At 56.4% G+C, this 22313-nt stretch overlaps 2 protein-coding genes and 1 long non-coding RNA gene across 5 annotated transcripts in view; 2 read left to right on the plus strand and 1 right to left on the minus strand.

Annotated features, from left to right (window-relative positions):
• Window positions 1-21709, plus strand: part of LOC130525016 (E3 ubiquitin-protein ligase RNF123) — a 35248-nt gene extending 13539 nt beyond the window's left edge. The window contains exons 15-42 of one of the 3 annotated variants that reach the window (XM_057031664.1): window positions 112-185; window positions 486-603; window positions 692-785; window positions 859-920; window positions 1062-1133; window positions 1556-1676; window positions 1811-1912; window positions 3832-3932; window positions 4025-4217; window positions 4770-4915; window positions 4978-5061; window positions 5469-5576; window positions 6509-6686; window positions 7147-7221; window positions 7288-7375; window positions 7446-7533; window positions 7813-7897; window positions 9123-9149; window positions 9487-9626; window positions 10259-10315; window positions 10751-10882; window positions 10998-11073; window positions 11241-11325; window positions 18298-18515; window positions 19502-19596; window positions 20426-20511; window positions 21204-21351; window positions 21410-21709. In XM_057031664.1, the coding sequence (XP_056887644.1) occupies window positions 112-185; window positions 486-603; window positions 692-785; window positions 859-920; window positions 1062-1133; window positions 1556-1676; window positions 1811-1912; window positions 3832-3932; window positions 4025-4217; window positions 4770-4915; window positions 4978-5061; window positions 5469-5576; window positions 6509-6686; window positions 7147-7221; window positions 7288-7375; window positions 7446-7533; window positions 7813-7897; window positions 9123-9149; window positions 9487-9626; window positions 10259-10315; window positions 10751-10882; window positions 10998-11073; window positions 11241-11325; window positions 18298-18515; window positions 19502-19596; window positions 20426-20511; window positions 21204-21303 (2805 nt within the window). In that variant the 3' untranslated portion in view covers window positions 21304-21351; window positions 21410-21709. Of the gene's footprint in view, window positions 1-111; window positions 186-485; window positions 604-691; window positions 786-858; window positions 921-1061; window positions 1134-1555; window positions 1677-1810; window positions 1913-3831; window positions 3933-4024; window positions 4218-4769; window positions 4916-4977; window positions 5062-5468; window positions 5577-6508; window positions 6687-7146; window positions 7222-7287; window positions 7376-7445; window positions 7534-7812; window positions 7898-9122; window positions 9150-9486; window positions 9627-10258; window positions 10316-10750; window positions 10883-10997; window positions 11074-11240; window positions 11326-18297; window positions 18516-19501; window positions 19597-20425; window positions 20512-21203 lie in introns of all 3 variants that reach the window. The other 2 variants (XM_057031663.1, XM_057031665.1) reach the window with 2 other exon arrangements.
• Window positions 7948-9116, plus strand: LOC130525022 (uncharacterized). Its single transcript, XR_008950309.1, has 3 exons — window positions 7948-7984; window positions 8203-8227; window positions 8828-9116. It is a non-coding gene; the product is annotated as an uncharacterized LOC130525022 (long non-coding RNA).
• amigo3 (adhesion molecule with Ig-like domain 3) lies at window positions 14161-17122 on the minus strand. The gene has a single exon (XM_057031669.1). The coding sequence runs from the start codon at window positions 16455-16457 to the stop codon at window positions 15000-15002; it is 1458 nt and encodes a 485-aa protein (XP_056887649.1). The 5' UTR covers window positions 16458-17122; the 3' UTR covers window positions 14161-14999.
• Window positions 21710-22313: the final 604 nt, after the last annotated feature.

A 22313-nucleotide genomic window follows, 5' to 3' on the forward strand; every position in this document is an offset into this window, starting at 1 on the left:
CGCGGTGGTTCAGCGAGTCCCAAACCCATGGAACTATCCCTGAAATGCTATCCAAGCTGGAACCCTTAGCATTTGTGCTGATGTTTAATTGAGGAGTAAATGTTGTTTCAGATCCACTTCCTTCGTCTGACCACGGCCATCCTGCATCACGAGAGGTCCAGGAAGTACCTGCTCAACAACGTCTTATATCCTTCTGCTCGCTGCTCTTTTCTGCTGGATATCAATCAATCAATCAATCTTTATTTATATAGCGTCTTATACAATCAAAATTGTTTCAAGGCGCTTTCCAGAATCCCAGGGCCTGACCCCAGACAAGCAACAGTGGCAAGGAAAAACTCCCCTTTAACAGGAAGAAACCTTGAGCAGGACCAGGCTCATGTAGGGGGACCCTCCTGCTGATGGCCGGCTGACTGACTGATTGACTGATATCTGACTGATTGACTGATATCTGACCAACACTCTGATGGAATCCTGAACCTTCTCACATTTGACGTCATGCGCTCCGTGGTGTTCTTCTATATCAAGACTCCTCTCAGAGTGAAGGAGGCGGGGCTAGAGGAGCTCATCCTGACCACCTGGTGGCCCACGCACTTCGACAAGGAAGTAAGTGTTGCTAATGTGTGTGAGCGCCGGCGTGTTGACCCTCAGAGCCTGAAGCTGCGCCTCCCTTTCTTTCTTTGATGATCCACAGGGGAAAGACGAGCCGCCGGACGAGAGCACGGACGAGCGCCTGAGGCGGCGAGCGTACGAGAGGGGCTGTACGAGGCTGAAGAAGAGGATCGAAGGTCAGACTTTGACGCTCCGTCCTCAGCAGCAGATGTTGCCATGTTTCTGACCTTCTGATGTGTTGTCTGTCAGTGGTGGAAGAGTTGCAGGTTCAAATCCTGAAGCTGCTGCTCAATAACAAAGACAATTCCACAGTAAGTTTAACTGGAGTCTTAACAAGGGTTCAAGTGTGAGAGGAGACGAGTCAGCTTTTTATGGAGCTTCAACATGGAAGCATATTTATTGTCGTCCTTTCCAAATGTTCTGCTTGATTCTGTGGTGAATTTGTGTTTCAGGGCCAAGCTTCTCGCTACATCTTCCTCAATAAGTTCAGGAAGTTTCTGCAGGAAAATGCCAGCAACAGAGGGGTGAGGAGGGGTCCCGTGGCTGGCGTGACCTTCATCTGTCCTTCAAAGGAGTTATGACAGTAACGTGTGTGTGTGTGTGTGTGTGTGTGTGTGCGCGTGCGTGCGTGTGTGTGTGTTGTGTGCGCGTGTGTGTGTGTGTGTGCGCACGTGTGCGTGTGTGTGTGCGTGTGCGTGCGTGTGCGTGCGTGCGTGTGTGTCTGTGTGTGTCTGTGTGTGTGCGTGCGTGTGTGGTGCGCGTGCGTGTGTGCGTGCGTGCGTGTGTGTCTGTGTGTGTGCGTGTGTGTGTGTGCGCGTGCGTGTGTGCGTGCGTGCGTGTGTGTCTGTGTGTGTGCGTGTGTGTGTGTGTGTGTGCGTGTGTGCGCGCGTGTGCGCGTGTCTGCGTGCGTGCGTGCGTGTGTGTGTGTGTGTGTGTGTGCGTGCAGCACCCCACAGCTCTGTGTCCCCCAGAGTACATGGTCTGTTTTCTGCATCGCCTCATGGCAGCGGTCCGATGGTGCTGGGACGACGGCTGCAGGAGGAACCCAGGCAGCATCGGCACTGAAGGTACAGCAGGGTTACCATGGTGACCAGACATGGTGACCAGACCTCTGACAGCTCAGCCAATCAAGTTCTCCCAGTTTAAGGCCTTTGCTGCCATCCCAGCCTGCTCTTTGTTGATCCTGTCTCCTCTCCTTCAGAGGCCTTCGTCCCTCCCCAGCTCTTCTACAACGGGAAGGTGGACTACTTCGACCTGCAGAGGCTGGGGGGGCTCCTGTCCCACCTCAAGAAGACACTCAAAGGTGACGGAGCGCAAAAGTCCTGCTGCCATCACCCAGCAGGGCAGCAGGGCAGCAGGGCAACAGGCAGCAGGGCAACAGGCAGCAGGGCAACAGGCAGCAGGGCAGCAGGGCAACAGGCAGCAGGGCAACAGGCAGCAGGGCAACAGGCAGCAGGGCAACAGCAGCAGGGCAGCAGGGCAACAGGCAGCAGGGCAGCAGGGCAACAGGCAGCAGGGCAACAGGCAGCAGGGCAACAGGCAGCAGGGCAGCAGGGCAACAGCAGCAGGGCACAGGGCAACAGGCAGCAGGGCAACAGGCAGCAGGGCAACAGGCAGCAGGGCAACAGGCAGCAGGGCAACAGGCAGCAGGGCAACAGGCAGCAGGGCAGCAGGGCAACAGGCAGCAGGCAGCAGGGCAACAGCAGCAGGGCAGCAGGGCAACAGGCAGCAGGGCAGCAGGCAACAGGGCAACAGGCAGCAGGGCAGCAGGGCAACAGGCAGCAGGGCAGCAGGGCAACAGGCAGCAGGGCAACAGGGCAACAGGCGCAGGGCAACAGGCAGCAGGGCAGCAGGGCAACAGGCAGCAGGCAACAGGGCAACAGGCAGCAGGGCAACAGGCAGCAGGGCAACAGGCAGCAGGGCAACAGGGCAACAGGCAGCAGAGCAACAGGGCAACAGGCAGCAGGGCAACAGGCAGCAGGGCAACAGGCAGCAGGGCAACAGGGCAACAGGCAGCAGGGCAACAGGCAGCAGGGCAGCAGGCAGCAGGGCAACAGGCAACAGGGCAACAGGCAGCAGGGCAACAGGCAGCAGGGCAACAGGCAGCAGGGCAACAGGCAGCAGGGCAACAGGCAGCAGGGCAACAGGCCCCGTGGTGCTGGGCCCAAAGGTCGTTCGTCATTGCTGAGACACACCAGAGTGTGTGTGTGTGAGTGAGTGTGTGTTGGTGTGTGTGTGTGTGTGTTGGTGTGAGTGTGCATGGGACGCTCAGCAGGGCGCTGTGGCACACCTGTGTGACCAGAGCGTAGAGATGAGCCTGTCTTCCTCTAAATGTCCAACACCAGCACACCTGGGTGCATCGGTCAGGTGTGTGTGTGTGTGTGTGTGTGTGTTGTAAATGTCCAACACCAGCACACCTGGGTGCATCGGTCAGGTGTGTGTGTGTGAGTGTGTGTGTGTTGTAAATGTCCAACACCAGCACACCCGGGTGCATCGGTCAGGTGTGTGTGTGTGTGTGTGTGTGTGTTGTAAATGTCCAACACCAGCACACCTGGGTGCATCGGTCAGGTGTGTGTGTGTGAGTGTGTGTGTGTTGTAAATGTCCAACACCAGCACACCTGGGTGCATCGGTCAGGTGTGTGTGTGTGAGTGTGTGTGTGTTGTAAATGTCCAACACCAGCACACCTGGTGCATCGGTCAGGTGTGTGTGTGTGTGAGTGTGTGTGTGTTGTAAATGTCCAACACCAGCACACCTGGTGCATCGGTCAGGTGTGTCACTGACGGCTCTTCTCTGATGGACGAAGGTTCCAGCTGATGTTTGTCTTTGCTAAAGTAAAACAATGAAAAGGTGCCAACACTTCACTCAAAGACCACAAGAGGGGGACAGAAGCTTCTCTTTGCTGATGCTGGGTTAGTGTTAGGGTTAGTTAGAGGGTTAGGGTTAGTTAGAGGGTTAGGGTTAGTTGGGTTAAGGTTAGAGGGTTAGTTGGGTTAGGGTTAGTTGGGTTATGTTAGGGTTAGTTGGGTTAGGGTTATTTTGGGATTGTGGAACGTTCTTAACTGCTGATTTCAGTGGAAGTCTGCTGAGGTGGTGAGATGGTCGCGTTCCTCCAGAGCTGCCTCCACGCTAATGCTAGCAGCACAGTAATGCTAGCAGCACAGTAATGCTAGCAGCACAGTAATGCTAGCAGCACGCTGAGCTTTGGTGCTTGTCTTCACCAGATGACCTGGCCAGTAAGGCCAACATCATCATCGACCCTGCAGAGATCCAGACGGCGTCCATGGACGACCTGGATGAGGACGAGGAGAGTGGAGCCACACAGGTGGAGTCTGTCCACGCCGCCGAGCAGCGTTTGGTGGAAGATAAAACAGTTAATGTGTGTTTTCTTCTTCAATGTTCTACTTCTGACTCTAGAGGCCATTTGGTGCAGCTGCGGTGGGCGGAGCTCTGGCTCGACCCAGCTGGTTGAGTTCCCCCACGCTGGGTCGGACCAACCGTTTTCTGAGTACAGCCGCTGTCAGTCTGATGACACCCAGACGACCTCTCGCCCAGCTGGAGAAGGTGAAGGTCCGGACGCTGGCGGTGGAACAAAGAACGGAGGACGACAGTGAGTGGGAGAAGCGCCTACATTTCCCATGGTGCACCAGCTGGGACACAGTGTGCTACCATCCATCATGTGGCCTTTTGAACCCATCCAAACAAACGGACCCACAACTAGGAAGCTTGGTCAAATTGCTTTGGGGGCACGTGTCCTAAGGGTGGGAAGCAGTGCAGCAGGGTCCTGGAGTAGGGTCCTGGAGCAGGGTCCTGGAGTAGGGTCCTGGAGTAGGGTCCTGGAGTAGGGTCCTGGAGTAGGGTGCTGGAGTAGGGTGCTGGAGTAGGGTCCTGGAGTAGGGTGCTGGAGTAGGGTGCTGGATTAGGGTGCTGGAGTAGGGTGCTGGAGTAGGGTCCTCTACTCTTAGAGCTGACCTGACACCCTATAATGCCTCTGGTTCTGGCTCCAAGTGCCCGTGCTGGGCCCAGTCTGGGTTTGTGCCGAGACTCTGGAGCCGGTCTGGACAGTACCGGAGGGTTTTCCTTCATTCTGTTCATGTCTCCAATCATCAGGAAGATCTACTAAATGTTGACCTTCTTGACACCAGCTTGTCTCTGTCTGTAGTTGAGGGGAACCACGGTAACGACGGCCTGTTGCTGGGGCGACCGCTGGAGGAGCCCCATAAGGCAATAGCAGACAAGTCACTGCTGGAGATCCTTGACGGCATCGTGATGATGTACAATCTGAGCGTTCACCAGCAGCTGGGAAAGGTGAGGAGACACTGAGACCTTCAGATGGTGATGCAGAGCTGGAGCTGTGTGGCCTCTTCCAGATGGTGGTGGTCTCAGACGATGTCCACGAATACGCCGTCGCCCTCAAAGACACCGAGGACAAGATGGCACGCTGCCCCTCCAGGGTGAGTCCACACGTGCTGCTTCTCACCTGTCCGGCTCCTCACACCTGTGTCTCCTGTGTGTTGGACGCTCTTGTTCAAAACTTGTCCCCGTTGTCCACCTCTGTCCTCTGGTCCGGTAGTTCACCTCTGTCCTCTGGTCCGGTAGTTCACCTCTGTCCTCTGGTCCGGTAGTTCACCTCTGTCCTCTGGTCCGGTAGTTCACCTCTGTCCTCTGGTCCGGTAGTTCACCTCTGTCCTCTGGTCCGGTAGTTCACCTCTGTCCTCTGGTCGGTAGTTCACCTCTGTCCTCTGGTCCAGTAGTTCACCTCTGTCCTCTGGTCCGGTAGTTCACCTCTCGTTCCCTTCAGTCAGGTCCTGAGGGCCTCAGGTCCTCAGTGCTGCTCACACCTTTGTCTTCTGGCCCCCAGAGATCCGACATCTCCGAGGAGCTCCAGAAGAGCCAGAAGGTGTTTTCAGAGAAGCTCAACCACCTGAGCAGGAGGCTGGCCTGGATCAACGCCACCATCTACTCCAAGGTGAGCGGCTCCTGCTGCTCCGGGACCAGTCTCACCCCACTGCCTGTCTCACTCCCACTACCTGTCTCACCCCTCTGCCTGTCTCACCCCTGTCTGTCTCACACCCACTGCCTGTCTCACTCCCACTACCTGTCTCACCCCTCTGCCTGTCTCACACCACTGCCTGTCTCACTCCCCTACCTGTCTCACCCCACTGCCTGTCTCACACCCACTGCCTGTCTCACTCCCACTACCTGCCTCACCCCTCTGCCTGTCTCACACCCACTGCCTGTCTCACTCCCACTGCCTGTCTCACCCCTGTCTGTCTCACACCCACTGCCTGTCTCACACCCACTGCCTGTCTCACTCCCACTACCTGTCTCACCCCTCTGCCTGTCTCACACCCACTGCCTGTCTCACTCCCACTACCTGTCTCACCCCTCTGTCTGTCTCACACCCACTGCCTGTCTCACTCCCACTACCTGTCTCACCCCTCTGTCTCACACCCACTGCCTGTCTCACCCCTCTGTCTGTCTCACTCCCACTACCTGTCTCACCCCTCTGTCTGTCTCACTCCCACTACCTGTCTCACCCCTCTGTCTGTCTCACACCCACTGCCTGTCTCACTCCCACTACCTGTCTCACCCCTCTGTCTCACACCCACTGCCTGTCTCACCCCTCTGTCTGTCTCACCCCACTACCTGTCTCACCCCTCTGTCTGTCTCACACCCACTGCCTGTCTCACCCCTCTGTCTGTCTCACCCCTCTGTCTGTCTCACACCCACTGCCTGTCTCACCCCTGTCTGTCTCACACCCACTGCCTGTCTCACCCCTCTGTCTGTCTCACTCCCACTACCTGTCTCACCCCCTCTGCCTGTCTCACCCCACTACCTGTCTCACCCCCTCTGCCTGTCTCACCTCCTCTGCCTGTCTCACCTCCTCCTGTGTTCCAGGACAAGATGCTGGATGTGTACTGGCTGCTGTGCGTCTGTATCCGGACCGTTGAACATGCTGACAACACCGGCTCGCTGTTTGCTTTTGTTCCGGAGTTCTACCTGAATGTGGCCATGAACGCCTACAGCGCCTTGAAGAACTACTTCAGTCCTGTCAACAGCATGGACGAGCTCCCAGGTACCGAAGCTTCTGCTGAAGGCTGGTCTGAGGGAGGCCACCCCAGTCCACCCCGGGGCCATCCCAGGCCACCCCAGTCCATCCCAGGCCACCCCAGTCCACCCCGGGGCCATCCCAGGCCATCCCAGGCCACCCCAGGCCACCCCGGGGCCATCCCAGGCCACCCCAGTCCACCCCGGGGCCATCCCAGGCCATCCCAGTCCACCCCAGTCCATCCTAACCCACCAGATGTTTCCAGCTCAGGGCACCAAACAACAAGCTGCACTCACATTCACACATTAGAGGGGAGAACATCAAAGCTCCACACAGGAACACCTCTGGGCCCCAAAGGCCACGCCCCCTCTCCCTCCTCTCCCCTCTCCCCCCGACTCCACAGTCAGTCCCCCCCCCCGCACCTTGATCCAGGTCACCTGTGTGAGAGTCACCTGTTTACCAGCTGCCTGTGCGCCTGTTCCTCCAGGCTACGAGGAGACGCTGACCCGGCTGGCCTCCATCCTGACCAAACACTTTGCAGACCCTCGGATCGTTGGGACAGGTGAGCCACTGATCATGGTCAGACCCATTAGATCTGGTGTCCCAGAATGCTCTGCTCTCCCTTCAGACATCAAAGACTCCCTGATGCAGGCTCTGGCCAGCTACGTGTGTTACCCACAATCCCTCAGGGCAGTGGAGCGCATCCCGCAGGAGCAGTGAGTGACGGGTTGTTGAGCACTTTGATTCATGACCAGAAGCCTCATGTTTGGCCCCTGACCCTTCCAGACGGGTGGCCATGATGAAGAACCTGCTGGCACCATACGAACAGAGGCCCTGGGCCCAGACCAACTGGATCCTGGTCCGATTGTGGCGGGTGAGCGTGTCAATGCAGAACCCCCAACATTTCTGATTGACCAATAGTGAATGTTGACACAGTAAACATGGAAGGTTGATCAGGCTCCGGGGGGACCCTGGTTCCGGAGGGCCCCTGGCTCCGGGGGGACCCTGGTTCCGGAGGGCCCCTGGCTCTGGAGGGCCCCTGGCTCCGGGGAGACCCTGGTTCCGGAGGGCCCCTGGCTCCAGGGGGACCCTGGTTCCGGGGGGCCCCGGTGTACTGCAGTAGTCATATTCTGTGGTTGTTGCTGTCTTGCAGGGTTGTGGTTTTGGGTACAGGTACACCCGCCTCCCTCACCTGCTGAAGACCAAACCTGAGGACGCCAACCTGCCCAGCCTGCAGAGTAGGTGCTGCTGTCAGGAACCTGTGTCTCTGCAGGTTCAGGTTGTTCACGGTCAGGGTTAAGTTAGGGTTAGGTTAGGGTTATAGGGTTAAGGTCAGGGTTAGGGTCAGGGTTAGGTTAGGTTAGGGTCAGGGTTAGGGTCAAGGTTAGGGTTAGGTTAGGATCAGGGTCAGGGTTAAGTTAGGGTTAGGTTAGGTTAGGTTAGGGTCAGGTTAGGGTCAAGGTTAGGGTTAGGTTAGGTTAGGTTAGGGTCAGGGTTAGGGTCAAGGTTAGGGTTAGGTTAGGTTAGGTTAGGGTCAGGGTAGGTTAGGGTTAGGTTAGGGTTATAGGGTTAAGGTCAGGGTTAGGGTCAGGGTTAGGTTAGGTTAGGGTCAGGGTTAGGGTCAAGGTTAGGGTTAGGTTAGGGTTAGGTTAGGATCAGGGTTAGGTTAGGATCAGGGTTAGGTTAGGGTCAGGGCTAGGGTTAGGTTAGGATCAGGGTTAGGTTAGGTCAGGGTTAGGGTTAGGTTAGGATCAGGGTTAGGTTAGGGTTAGGTTAGGTTAGGGTCAGGGTCAGGGTTAGGTTAGGGTTAGGTTAGGGTCAGGTTAGGTTAGGATCAGGGTTAGGGTCAGGGTTAGGTTAGGGTCAGGGCTAGGGTTAGGTTAGGATCAGGGTTAGGTTAGGTCAGGGTTAGGGTTAGGTTAGGGTCAGGGTTAGGTTAGGGTCAGGGTTAGGTTAGGATCAGGGTTAGGGTCAGGGTTAGGTTAGGGCTAGGGTTAGGGTTAGGTTAGGATCAGGGTTAGGGTCAGGGTTAGGTTAGGATCAGGGTTAGGTTAGGATCAGGGTTAGGGTCAGGTTAGGGTCAGGGTTAGGTTAGGGTCAGGTTAGGGTCAGGGTTAGGTCAGGGTTAGGTTAGGGTCAGGTTAGGGTCAGGGTTAGGTTAGGGTCAGGTTAGGGTCAGAATTAGAGGGTTAGGTTAGGGGTTAGCGTGCTACGCTAAACTAACCAGCTGCCCGTGTGGAACCAGTTTGACCAGTTAAAACCCAGTAAAGCAGACTGGGTTTTGTTTAATCCCAACATCAGCTCAAGGGTCAGGAGCCCACAAATGTTGAAGTTGTGCCTCCCTTCATCTCCCTCCTGCATGACGTGACTCACCTGTGTGATTCTCACCTGTGTGATTCTCACCTGTGTGATTCTCACCTGTGTGATTCTCACCTGTGTGATTCTCACTTGCATGTCTTTCAGAGGATCTGTCCATTGCTAGTTTTCAGAGTAAGTTTTCTCCCATCGTTGTTGTTTCCTTCAACGCTTCACCAATGAACCTCTCGTAAATCTGGAGAACCACCAGAGGAACCTTTGATGTTTGAGACGTTTGTGTCACACCTGTGGTGTGGAGAGCAGAGCCCCCGGCTGGTCTGAGGACGTGCAGGAGCCCTGTGATGTTGCTCCTTCTCCTCCCTTTGCTCCTCTGACCTGCTGAAGGTCCTGCACCTCCTCCTGCTCCTCCTGCCCCTCCAGTCTTGGTTCCACCTGCTGCTCCTTCTGGCGATGCTGCTCCGCAGGTGACGCTGCTCCGCAGGTGACGCTGTGTGCTCTTGTTCTGGTGCAGAGCCGTGTCCGTCGCTGCTGCTGCAGAAGCACATGGCGGAGCTGCTGAGCGTGGACCGAGACATGGCGGCGTCCTTCCTCAACAGTGTCCTCAACCAGCTCAACTGGGCCTTCTCCGAGTTCATCGGCATGATCCAGGAGGTGAGCGGCACGGTCACGTCACCTTCAGCCCCCTGGGGGTCACAGCTCACGGCTCAATTACTCTCATTACTTTTGACATAATTTCAGGCACTTTTCAGTGTTTTGGTTGGTCAAAGCGGCTTAAAACAAAGCTGAAAACGAAACAGATCATCTCCAGCCACAAGGTGGCGCCGTCTCCGCTCCTTCCTGGAGTCGGGGGGGCTGTGACGACGAGCACCGACGGAGCGTTCCGCCGCTGCCTTAGCGCCGGGTCTGGCTGCAGACCGCGTTTCTTCCATCCACCTGCACACGCTGATTCCGAACTGTCTTAATCAGAAGAGTATTCTGGGGTGTTGCGCTGCCTCTGCCGTACACAGGTGCATCACGTTATCAAACGGTCAGTCAGACCCAGCTGTCCCCCCCAGGACTCCAAAGCAGACACACGTGCTGGGCGGTTCTGTCCATGTCCTCCTGGTAAATCTCTTTAAAAGGATAAAGGAAAGAAACTTTTGAATTCCAGTCGTTTCTCTTTGATTTGCCGGCGTTTTTCCTCTTTGCTTCCGTTAGTTCGTCACAGCCGTCCTGAGCCTCCAGGGGGCGCTATTGCTGAGATATTTTATCCAAACTGAATGTGACTTCCTGTTTCTCCTCAGATTCAGCAGGCAGCAGAACGTCCAGAGAGGAACTTTGTGGACACCCGTCAGCTGAAGGTGTGTGTGATGGCGTTTCATGTGTGTGTGTGATGTTTATTAGGTGTGTGTGATGGCGTTTCATGTGTGTGTGATGTTTATTTAGGTGTGTGATGGCGTTTCAGGTGTATTTCATGTGTGTGTGATATTTATCAGGTGTGTGTGATGTTTATCAGGTGTGTGTGATGTTTATCAGGTGTGTGTGTGATGTTTATCAGGTGTGTGATGTTTATCAGGTGTGTGATATTTATCAGGTGTGTGTGATGTTTATCAGGTGTGTGTGATGTTTATCAGGTGTGTGTGATGTTTATTTAGGTGTGTGTGATATTTATCAGGTGTGTGTGATGTTTATCAGGTGTGTGTGATGTTTATTTAGGTGTGTGTGATATTTATCAGGTGTGTGTGATGTTTATCAGGTGTGTGTGATGTTTATCAGGTGTGTGTGATGTTTATCAGGTGTGTGCCACCTGCTTCGACCTGTCCGTCAGTCTGCTGCGAGTGCTGGAAATGACGGTGACGCTGGTCCCAGAGATCTTCCTGGACTGGTCCCGTCCATCTGCTGAGCTGCTGCTGCGGCGCCTCGCTCAGGTCAGTCCAGCCTGTCCAGCCTGTGCAGCCTGTGCAGCCTGTCCAGCCTGTCCAGCCTGTGCAGCCTGTCCATGTCGACTGCCTGTTCCTCACCTCTAACCTGTGGTTCCTGCAGCTTCTTAACCAGGTGTTAAACCGAGTTACAGCGGAGAAGAACCTGTTTGATCGAGTGGTCAACCTGAGGCTACCAGGTAACGCACACGTTAGCGTCATTAGCATTAGCATTAGCATTTCCAGTCTTTCTCAGCGAACTGACATGTTGACAAGTACAGAGATTCACCACGACCACCTGACTGAGGCATTCTGGGAAATGTTTGGCTGGAGATGGTCCGTGTGTGAAGGTGTGTGTTGGTTACAGGTCTGGAGAGTGTCGACCACTATCCCATCCTGGTGGCAGTGACGGGCATCCTGGTCCGGATCCTGGTGGATGGACACAGACAGGGGTGAGACGGCCGGTGTTCCACCCGCCGCCGTTAGCTTCGATATTTTAGCTCTCAGACGACACAGCGACCTGTCGAAACACACCTGTCGGAACACACCTGTCGGAACACTCCTGTCGAAACACACCTGTCGGAACACACCTGTCGAAACACTCCTGTCGGAACACACCTGTCGGAACACTCCTGTCGGAGTCTGTGTAAATTCTCAGTCATCCAGGTCATTGTATCCAAGGTAGTTTTCTCTGTCAACTGGACTGGGTTTCTTCTCTTGAAGACGTTTCGCCTTCTATCCAGAAGGCTTCTCCAGTTCTGAAATCGCTGGGGAGAGAGCTTGAAGATATAGCCCCTGTGGACCATTTGCATGCTAATGATCCGGGTGGTCACCTGAGAGTCGTTAGCAGGGTCGTTGGTCGGGTCGTTCACCTAGTTTCTGTTGAGGTGTCTCCCCTTTGTCTGCTGGATCACATGGTGATGAGTCACTGGGTCTCCTGGAATGGTGTGAATGTTTGGTTTGTTGGAAGGAGTGGAGGACTGCATTGTATGTGGGTGACAGGAAGTGCCTCAGGCCACCACCTCTGTTCAAGGATGGTTTCTCCAATTTAACATGGATAGCTTCCTTGACTACTCCTGTCGGAACACACGCTCCCGCGGCGTGACGCTCCCGTGACGTGACGCTCCAGCGGCGTGACGCTCCTGCGGCGTGACGCTCCTGTGACGCTCCTGCGGCGTGACGCTCCCGCGGCGTGACGTTCCTGTGACGCTCCTGTGACGTGACGCTCCCGCGGCGTGACGCTTCTGTGATGCTCCCGCGGCGTGACGCTCCTGTGATGCTCCCGCGGCGTGACGCTCCCGCGGCGTGACGCTCCTGTGACGCTCCCGCGGCGTGACGCTCCTGTGTATCTGGAGTCTTCCCGGCAGAGCCGGTCAGATGGAAACAGGATGCATTGTGGGCAGACGGGTGATGGGCTCCAACAGGAAGTCTTGGCTCCTGCTAATGGGCTCTTGACCACTAACCTAATCTAAAAAGGAATCAAACATTCATCAGGACAACAGAGCTGCCTCCACCCTGCAAACCCACGAGCTAATGTAGCATCAGCTGTGAGGAGCTAACCCTGCAGCACTGACCTGTTTACATCAGCACTGACCTGTTTACATCAGCACTGACCTGCACTCAAGGGCGGGCGTAGACAGACAGACAGACAGGCGGGTGCAGACAGACAGGTTTTTCTGTAGGTTGAATGAATGTTTAATGAGGTTTTAGTGGCAGCAGGATGAACCATCAACCAGGGGGCTTAAAGGCTTCTGGATGAGCCTCCACCCGTCCCCCATTAGAGCCTCTCAGACCTCCACCCTCCCCCATTAGAGCCTCTCAGACCTCCACCCGTCCCCCATTAGAGCCTCTCAGACCTCCACCCGTCCCCCATTAGAGCCTCTCAGACCTCCACCCGTCCCCCATTAGAGCCCTCAGACCTCCACCCGTCCCCCATTAGAGCCTCTCAGACCTCCACCCGTCCCCCATTAGAGCCTCTCAGACCTCCACCCGTCCCCCATTAGAGCCTCTCAGACCTCCACCCGTCCCCCATTAGAGCCACTCAGACCTCCACCCCACCCGTCCCCCATTAGAGCCTCTCAGACCTCCACCCGTCCCCCATTAGAACCTCTCAGGCCTCCACCCGTCCCCCATTAGAGCCACTCAGGCCTCCACCCGTCCCCCATTAGAGCCTCTCAGACCTCCACCCGTCCCCCATTAGAGCCTCTCAGACCTCCACCCGTCCCCCATTAGAGCCTCTCAGACCTCCACCCGTCCCCCATTAGAGCCACTCAGACCTCCACCCGTCCCCCATTAGAGCCACTCAAACCTCCACCCGTCCCCCATTAGAGCCACTCAGACCTCCACCCGTCCCCCATTAGAGCCTCTCAGACCTCCACCCGTCCCCCATTAGAGCCACTCAGACCTCCACCCGTCCCCCATTAGAGCCTCTCAGACCTCCACCCGTCCCCCATTAGAGCCTCTCAGGCCTCCACCCGTCCCCCATTAGAGCCTCTCAGACCTCCACCCGTCCCCCATTAGAACCTCTCAGACCTCCACCCGTCCCCCATTAGAGCCTCTCAGACCTCCACCCGTCCCCCATTAGAGCCTCTCAGACCTCCACCCGTCCCCCATTAGAGCCTCTCAGACCTCCACCCGTCCCCCATTAGAGCCACTCAGACCTCCACCCGTCCCCCATTAGAGCCACTCAGACCTCCACCCGTCCCCCATTAGAGCCTCTCAGACCTCCACCCGTCCCCCATTAGAGCCACTCAGGCCTCCACCCGTCCCCCATTAGAGCCACTCAGGCCTCCACCCGTCCCCCATTAGAGCCACTCAGGCCTCCACCCGTCCCCCATTAGAGCCACTCAGGCTGGTGCTGGACGATGGTGGAGGGAGGGAGCTGGTCTGTGCTGCTGCCTCCATCTTCTGTAGAGGGAAGCAGAGAAGTTTTGACCCCTTCATGTCTGGACGAGGACGGATGTGAGACATCATTGATCAAACTTCTGGTTCAGAACCCAGGAGGGACCTTGATCACATTTTATGATCCACAATGATCCTTTAGAAGCTCCACAGAAAGACAGTTGATCCTTGGTATGATATGGTTAGGGTTAAGGGTTAAGGTTAGGGTTGAGGTTAGGGTTAAGGTTAGGGGTTAGGGTTGAGGTTAGGGTTGAGGTTAGGGTTAGGGTTGAGGTTAGGGTTAGGGTTATACAGCTGTGATTAGATTAAACATGCATCCTGTTGCGCGCTCACACACACACACACACACACACACACACACACCAGTGTAATAACAGGCAGTGCACTAAAGAGTGAACATTCAGGTTTATTAACTGTCAGAGAGCACGTGAGGAGGAGGAGGAGCAGTGAAGATCCACCCTGGTGTGACGGGAGGCAGTGCTCACTGCTACTGATGCTAACGTTGATGCTAACGTTGATGCTAACGTTGTGAAGCTTCACTCATGCTGCAGCTGAAGGCGACGAGCTGCTGATCAAAGGCGGAGTCGTGCTTCAAGGGAGCGACGTGACTTTGGCAGCGTTGCTATTTTTGGTGTGTTTTAAATGGGCGGAGTTGTGGAGCGTCTGTGCACGGTCCCCCATCCCAGCCCTGGTGCACGGTCCCCCATCGTAACTCTGGTGCACGGTCCCCCATCGTAGCTCTGGTGCACAGTCCCCCATCGTAGCTCTGGTGCACGGTCCCCCATCGTAGCCCTGGTGCACGGTCCCCCATCGTAGCACTGGTGCACGGTCCCCCATCGTAGCTCTGGTGCACGGTCCCCCATCGTAACTCTGGTGCACGGTCCCCCATCGTAACTCTGGTGCACGGTCCCCCATCGTAGCTCTGGTGCACGGTCCCCCATCGTAGCTCTGGTGCACGGTCCCCCATCGTAGCTCTGGTGCACGGTCCCCCATCGTAACTCTGGTGCACGGTCCCCCATCGTAGCTCTGGTGCACGGTCCCCCATCGTAGCTCTGGTGCTTGGCTTTGTGAGCAGTGAACTTGTGACCCAGGTTAATTTGGGTTTGGCCGGTTCTGGTGCAGGTGGAGGCGGTGCGGTGAATGGACAAACAGGAAGTGAGGGGAGTGGTGGTTGTTGCTAAGGTGACACTAAGGGGGTGAAGGTGCTGGTCTGTCCAGCCTGGGGTTAGGGGTTAGGGTGCTCACCTGGCCCTACTGGTCCCGCCGTCAGGCTGCCATTCTGCTGCTCTTTGATTGGTTCCAGAAAGACCACATGTTTGTTGGTACTGACCTTGTGACCTGGACCTCCGGTGGTGTTTGGAGGGGTGGGGCTAAGAATGGAGGTCTGGATACATCCCAGAGTTCGGTCCTGACTCCCGGTGGGTCCGGTGAGGCCGGCGGTGGTGGGACAGGTGGGGCAGTGGCAGGGTGTCAGGTACAGGTAGATGAGCACCAGCACCAGGCTCACGATGCACCCCAGCAGGGTGGTGAAGCCGGTGTTGAAGTGCTGCTGATGCCGGCCGTGACGGTGCACCACCACTGTCACGTTGACCTCTCGTGTCTCATTGCGCTGCTGGTGCTGGTCTAGAGCCATGCACCAGTAGGTCCCAGAGTCCTCGGCCCGTGCTGCCACGATCTCTAGGCTGCCGTTTGCGTACACATTCAAGGAGCCGGCGTTCCCCGGCGGGACCACGTACTCCTGGCCAGGCGAGACCCAGGCCACGGTGAGGTTGTGCCCAGTGAGAGCGGTTGCACAGTGCAGCAGCAGCGCCTGGCCCACCTTCACAGACACGCTGCTGTCCTGCTGGGCCGGTGCCGTCACAACGCTCACATCACACTTCTCAAAGTAGCGCTCATGCTGGAAGAATCGCACCGCGCCCCTCTGCATCCCATAAACCAGACAGACGTGGTCCCGCTGGAAGTCCGTCATCGAGGCAAAACCCATCTGCTTCCACGCTCGGAAGAGCTGGAACATGGAGCAGTCGCACAGCAGCGAGTTGTTGTGAAGGTAGAGGCCTTTTTGGATGGACAGGGGGAGGTCGGCCAGGTCCTGCAGGGGCAGTTTGGGCAGGCGGTTAGAAGAGAGGTCCAGGAGGGACAGGTGAGGCTGGTTCTGCTGCAGAGAGAAGAAGGGGAAGTCTGTGATGTGGTTGTGGCTGAGGTAGAGCTTACGGAGCCGGGCCAGGACAGCCAGCGCTCTGCTCTCCACATGGACAATCCGGTTGTTGAACAGTAGCAGTTCTTCTAGCCCGGGGAGGTCGGAGAAGTAATGGCGCTCCAACACCTGCAGCTGATTAGATGACAGGTCCAGGTGCACCAGTCTGGTCCCTGAGACATTCTGGAACGCTCCGGGCTGGATGACACAAAGCTGATTATGTGCCAAATTTAAGGCCTTGAGGCGGGAAAGTCCTTGAAAGCTGCCCCTCTTCAGCTGGGTGAGACGGTTGTGGCTCAAGTCCAGAGTCACACCAGAAACCGGCATCCCCACAGGGAGCAGGTCCAGACCCAGGCCATTGCAGCTGAGAATGTCTGCAGTCCAGAAGCACCCACCCACCTCCTGACAGACGCAGCTCAGCGGGAGGCGAAGCAGCAGCAAAGCTTGGATCCAACAGGCCAGCAGAACCTTGTTCCCAGAACCCCACATGATGTCCTCAGCTCGTGTCAGCCAGCACTGAACTTCTCACATCCGTCAGTCTTCATCTTTGCTCCATGAGGAGCAACTGAACGCTGCTGATGACGCTGGGTTGGTGGGAGGTCTGGGTTGGTAGGAGGTCTGGGTTGGTAGGAGGTCTGGGTTGGTAAGAGGTCTGGGTTGGTGGGAGGTCTGGGTTGGTGGGAGGTCTGGGTTGGTGGGAGGTCCGGGTTGGTGGGAGGTCCGGGTTGGTGGGAGGTCCGGGTTGGTAGGAGGTCCGGGTTGGTAGGAGGTCTGGGTTGGTAAGAGGTCTGGGTTGGTAAGAGGTCTGGGTTGGTAGGAGGTCTGGGTTGTTAGGAGGTCCGGGTTGGTAAGAGGTCTGGGTTGTTAGGAGGTCTGGGTTGTTAGGAGGTCCGGGTTGGTAGGAGGTCTGGTTGGTAGGAGGTCCGGGTTGGTAGGAGGTCCAAGTCGCTTTGAAGAGAGACTCCTCACGTGAGTGGTGGCCTTCTGTGGCTCCTCCCCTTTCACCGCTCCCTCCGTCTCTAACGAGCTGTTCACTCCAGCTGAATCATGCTGCTCCGTCTCCTTCTCCTCCTTCACTTCCCACCAAACTTGTTTGTGTGATCAGCAGACTGCAGCAGTCCTCCTCCCCAGCTGCTGCTCCTCCCTCGCTCGCTCTGTCTACCCCTCCTCTCTCTCTCTCTCTCTCTCTCTCTCTCTCTCTCTGTCTCTGTCTCTCTCTACCAATGGTCACATGACAGACAGCAGACGTGCACGTTGTTGTAGATGCTTCCACGTCAGAACTCTCCCTCTCTCCCTCTCTCCTCTCCTCCCCTCCTCCCCTCTCCTCTCCCCTCTCCTCTCCTCTCCTCTCCCCTCCTCCTCCCCTCCTCCCCTCTCCTCTCCTCCCCTCCTCTCCTCTCCCCTCCTCTCCTCCTCTCCCCTCCTCCTCCTCCTCCTCCTCTCCTCTCTCCTCCTCTCCTCTCCCCTCCTCCCCTCCCCTCTCCTCTCCTCCTCCTCCTCCTCCTCCCCTCTCCTCTCCTCCCCTCTCCTCTCCTCTCCCCTCCTCTCCTCCTCTCCCCTCCTCCCCTCCTCTCCTCTCCTCCTCCTCCCCTCCCCCCCCCCCCCCTTCCCTCAGTGAAGGACAGGTTGACCTTTGGGATCCAGCTGAGAGCTGGTTTCTGTCCCCCCACCTCTTGTCCGGCTGCTTCCTCCTGTGGCCCAGCTCTGACTTCCTGTGGCCCTGCTCTGACTTCCTGTGGCCCTGCTCTGACTTCCTGTGGCCCTGCTCTGACTTCCTGTGGCCCAGCTCTGACTTCCTGTGGCCCAGCTCTGACTTCCTGTGGCCCTGCTCTGACTTCCTGTGGCCCAGCTCTGACTTCCTGTGGCCCTGCTCTGACTTCCTGTGGCCCTGCTCTGACTTCCTGTGGCCCTGCTCTGACTTCCTGTGGCCCTGCTCTGACTTCCTGTGGCCCAGCTCTGACTTCCTGTGGCCCAGCTCTGACTTCCTGTGGCCCTGCTCTGACTTCCTGTGGCCCAGCTCTGACTTCCTGTGGCCCTGCTCTGACTTCCTGTGGCCTGCTCTGACTTCCTGGGTGTGGAGCCCAGCAGGTCTCTGCTGGGTCCCACTCGGTCCTTCTGATGAAGCCACGATAAAGAATCTTTGGACTGACTTCAGTCTTTCATCATTTAGTCAACTGTCACTTTTCCCTCTGATTTTTGGTTTCTTTGTTAAACTAATTGAGGTTTCATCAGCACCAACAGTAACCAGTCATTAAAACGTCCTGTTTCTCTGACCACTGCCAACAGGTTTAGTGGTCCAGCTGCTCTATCTGCTCCTTGTCCTCCTCAGGGTGTCTCGAGCTGCCTCTGTCCTCCTGGCCGACCCCTGTTTCCAGCTCCACTCCATTCAGTACCTGTTAGGAGAGGCTGGAGACTCCTCCAGCTATGCTGCGGCTGCTCCTGCGCTCGCCCGTCCAGCTGTTGGGGCCCTGACTTCACCTGGATCCTCACCTGTCCCACCAGTTCCTGGGAGCCCTCCTGAGTGCAAGCACTTCTCTCTGCATGCATGTGAGTAGAACTCTGACTGTCAGTGGGGGCGGCTTGGAGGTGTTTGACAGGCTGGCTTAGCTGCTGCTGCTAGCAGGATGCTAGCAGGTTGCTAGCAGGTTGCTAGCGCGGAGCTCGCAGCGGCAGGTTGTCCAGCAGGACACATTCAAGACCTAAACCAGAAGTAAGAAAATGGTGCTGTGGTTTTTGGCTCACATGAGCTCAGACTGAAGCTCGAATTGCTCTGGACGTTATTTCATGTTTACACTTGACCCTGGCAGCAGGACCTGCTGTCAGGGTTAGTGGGTAATAGTTACTGGGTTAGGGTTACTGGGTTAGGGTTAGTGGGTAATAGTTAGTGGGTTAGGGTTACTGGGTTAGGGTTAGTGGGTTAGGGTTACTGGGTTAGGGTTAGTGGGTAATAGTTAGTGGGTTAGGGTTACTGGGTTGGGTTAGTGGGTAATAGTTAGTGGGTTAGGGTTACTGGGTTAGGGTTAGTGGGTTAGGGTTAGTGGGTAATAGTGGGTTAGGGTTAGTGGGTAGGGTTAGTGGGTAATAGTCACTGGGTAAGGGTTACTGGGTTAGGGTTAGTGGGTAATAGTTAGTGGGTTAGGGTTACTGGGTTAGGGTTAGTGGTAATAGTTAGTGGGTTAGGGTACTGGGTTAGGGTTAGTGGGTAATAGTGGGTTAGGGTTACTGGGTAGGGTTAGTGGGTAAGGGTTAGTGGGTTAGGGTTACTGGGTAAGAGTTAGTCAGTTAGGATTGGTGGGTAAGGGTTACTAGGTTAGGGTTGTGGGTAATAGTTAGTGGGTTAGGGTTAGTGGTTCAGGGTTAGTGGGTTAGTGTTTGGGCTACTGTTTTCATGTGGCAATATCATAGTAAAGGACGGCTTTACAGGAAACACTGCTGTTTCCCCTCCTGCTGTGTGTGTGTGTGTGTGTGTGTGTGTGTGTGTGTTGTGTGTGGTGTGTGTGTGTGGTGTGTGTTGTGGTGTCTTCTGCCCACAGACACAGACTACATCAGTGAAGAAGAGAAGAAGAAGGTGGAGCTGATGTTGGCGTTCCTGACAGAAGAATCCAAGCAGGCAGCAGCCAGCACAGCTGTAAGTGTCACATGACCATTGGGGAGGTCAGGTGACCTGTGTTTTTGTCCACATTAGTCACAGATGGAAACACGTGTCACATGTCTCGGATACAAACATCTTTCTTGAACTAAACTACCCATCATGCTTTGGGAAGCAGCTGCTCTTGATCAGGAAGTCCTCACTCAGTCCACCTGGGGGGAAGGGGGTGTGGCCTCAGCTCTGTCCACCTGGGTGAAGGGGGTGTGGCCTCAGCTCTGACTACCTGAGGGGGGGGGGTGTGGCCTCAGCTCTGTCTACCTGAGGGGGGAGGGGGTGTGGCCTCAGCTCAGTCTGCGGGGGAAGGGGGTGTGGCCTCAGCTCAGTCCACCTGGGGGATGGGGGTGTGGCCTCAGCTCTGTCCACCTGGGGAAGGGGGTGTGGCCTCAGCTCAGTCAGTCCACGGGGGAAGGGTGTGTGGCCTCAGCTCAGTCCACCTGGGGGGAGGGTGTGTGGCCTCAGCTCTGTCTACCTGAGGGGGGAAGGGGGTGGGGCCTCAGCTCAGTCCACCGGGGGGAAGGGGGTGTGGCCTCAGCTCAGTCCACTGGGGGGAAGGGGGTGTGGCCTCAGCTCAGGCTACCTGGGGGAAGGGGGTGTGGCCTCAGCTCAGGCTACCTGGGGGAAAGGGGGTGTGGCCTCAGCTCAGTCCACCCCAGAACAACCATCAGCTGGTCCAGTTGGTGAGGTGGAACCGCTTCACGCGTCGAAGCAACACAGCAACAATGCTAACGTGATGCTACCGTAATGCTGCTAGCTAGCCTGAAGGAAGCGAGCGGTCCCCCAGGAATCCTTCTCCTGTGTTTGTTTCCAGCCGACGAGTGAAGAAGATCTCTGCCCCATCTGCTACGCTCATTCCATCTCCGCCATCTTCAGACCGTGTTCTCACAAGTCCTGCAAGTGAGCGCACACACACACACACACCACACACACACACACACAAACACTTCTGTCTTAGTGAGGACTTTTGTTAGCAACTTTCACACCAAACCAAAAAGTTCCTCTGAACTTTTTATCTCCATTTGGACTCAACGGAATCGGGCTTTTTAGTTGTTCCTCTGACCAAAGTTCCTGGAACTCTTTTTAGCTCCTACCTGGCTCATGAGTGAGGACGTCTGCCGTGTTTGGCTCTTCAGTAATGAACCGTCACCTCATGCAGGGTCAGGTGGACTCATGAAACAGCTGCTGGACCATCAGAGAGGGTCCGAAATACGGAAACGTCTGATGGTTCCGTTCCCATGGCGACTGGTCAACGCCAAAGCTCATCAAAAACGAGTCAGAACAACCGCTGTAGAAGGGGGCTGCCCCCACCGGGCTGTTCCTGGGGCTGACCCCCCCAACCATAAGTCGCTTCTAACCTTAAAACTGAGTCTCCTGAACACAACTCTGAAGGTTGAAGACAAAATGTCCTCACAATGTAGCAACAACAGGGACACACACACTCATTAGCAGACAGTTATTAATATTTCATGATATCCTTGATGAACACTTATGGCCCTGTGTGTGTGTGTGTGTGTGTGTGTGTGTGTGTGTGTGTGTGTGTGTGTGGTGTGTGTGTGTGTGTGTGTGTGTGTGTGTGTGTGTGTGTGTAGAGCCTGTATAAACCAGCACCTGATGAACAACAAGGACTGTTTCTTCTGCAAGGCCACCATCATCGGGGTGGACGACTACAGCAAACCCAGCAGCTGCTGACACACACACACACACACACACGCTCACACACACACACACACTCACGCTCACACACACACACACACACACACACGCTCACACACACACACACTCACGCTCGCACACACACACACACACACACACAATCAAGCTGGTTGCAGATAAAAATACTCCAAGTTGCCTTAAAGTGTTGAGCAACGTTTTCACTTTGATCCTGAGGTTTTATTGAATTTAAATACTTTTTCAGACATGGTTGTTTCCAGTGGGCCTGAGCGGTGGCGGCCAGCAGGGGGCGCTGTGGCCCCACACAAAAGCAGCTGTTAACGACCCCCCAGTTAAACCAGTTGGGTGTTGCATGATTCCGTTTGTCCCGTAAACGTCGTTTTGTTTCAGCTGCTGTGTAACACATTAAATTATTAATCCCAAAGATTCGACTCCTCTTTCACAGTTCGTCACACCAACGTGTAACTGGGACACGCCCGTCCGTGTTCCTGCTCGCGCCCGTCCCGCGTTCCTGCGCGCGCCCGTCCCGTGTTCCTGCGCGCGTCCGTCCCGCGTTCCTGCGCGCGCCCGTCCCGCGTTCCTGCTCGCGCCCGTCCCGCGTTCCTGCTCGCGCCCGTCCCGCGTTCCTGCGCACGCCCGTCCCGCGTTCCTGCTCGCGCCCGTCCCGCGTTCCTGCTCGCGCCCGTCGCGCGTTCCTGCGCACGCCCGTCCCGTGTTCCTGCTCGCGCCCGTCCCGCGTTCCTGCTCGCGCCCGTCCCGCGTTCCTGCTCGCGCCCGTCCCGTGTTCCTGCGCGCGTCCGTCCCGCGTTCCTGCGCACGCCCGTCCCGTGTTCCTGCGCACGTCCGTCCCGTGTTCCTGCTCGCGCCCGTCCCGTGTTCCTGCGCGCGCCCGTCCCGTGTTCCTGCACACGCCTGTTTCAGAACCTTTCAGGGTTTCAGAGGTCACCTTGAACGGGCCGAGAGGTTCCGGGGACACTCGGCCACCGGCCTGGACCAAGGTGGACAACCTGTCCGTTAAGGACGACAAA

This window comes from Takifugu flavidus, chromosome 4 (genome assembly GCF_003711565.1).
Source record: "Takifugu flavidus isolate HTHZ2018 chromosome 4, ASM371156v2, whole genome shotgun sequence".
Classification (NCBI taxonomy): domain Eukaryota; kingdom Metazoa; phylum Chordata; class Actinopteri; order Tetraodontiformes; family Tetraodontidae; genus Takifugu; species Takifugu flavidus.

Excerpts from the sequence above, each read along its gene's own strand:
- amigo3 (XM_057031669.1), bottom strand. The coding sequence starts at position 16,457 with ATGTGGGGTTCTGGGAACAAGGTTCTGCTGGCCTGTTGGATCCAAGCT.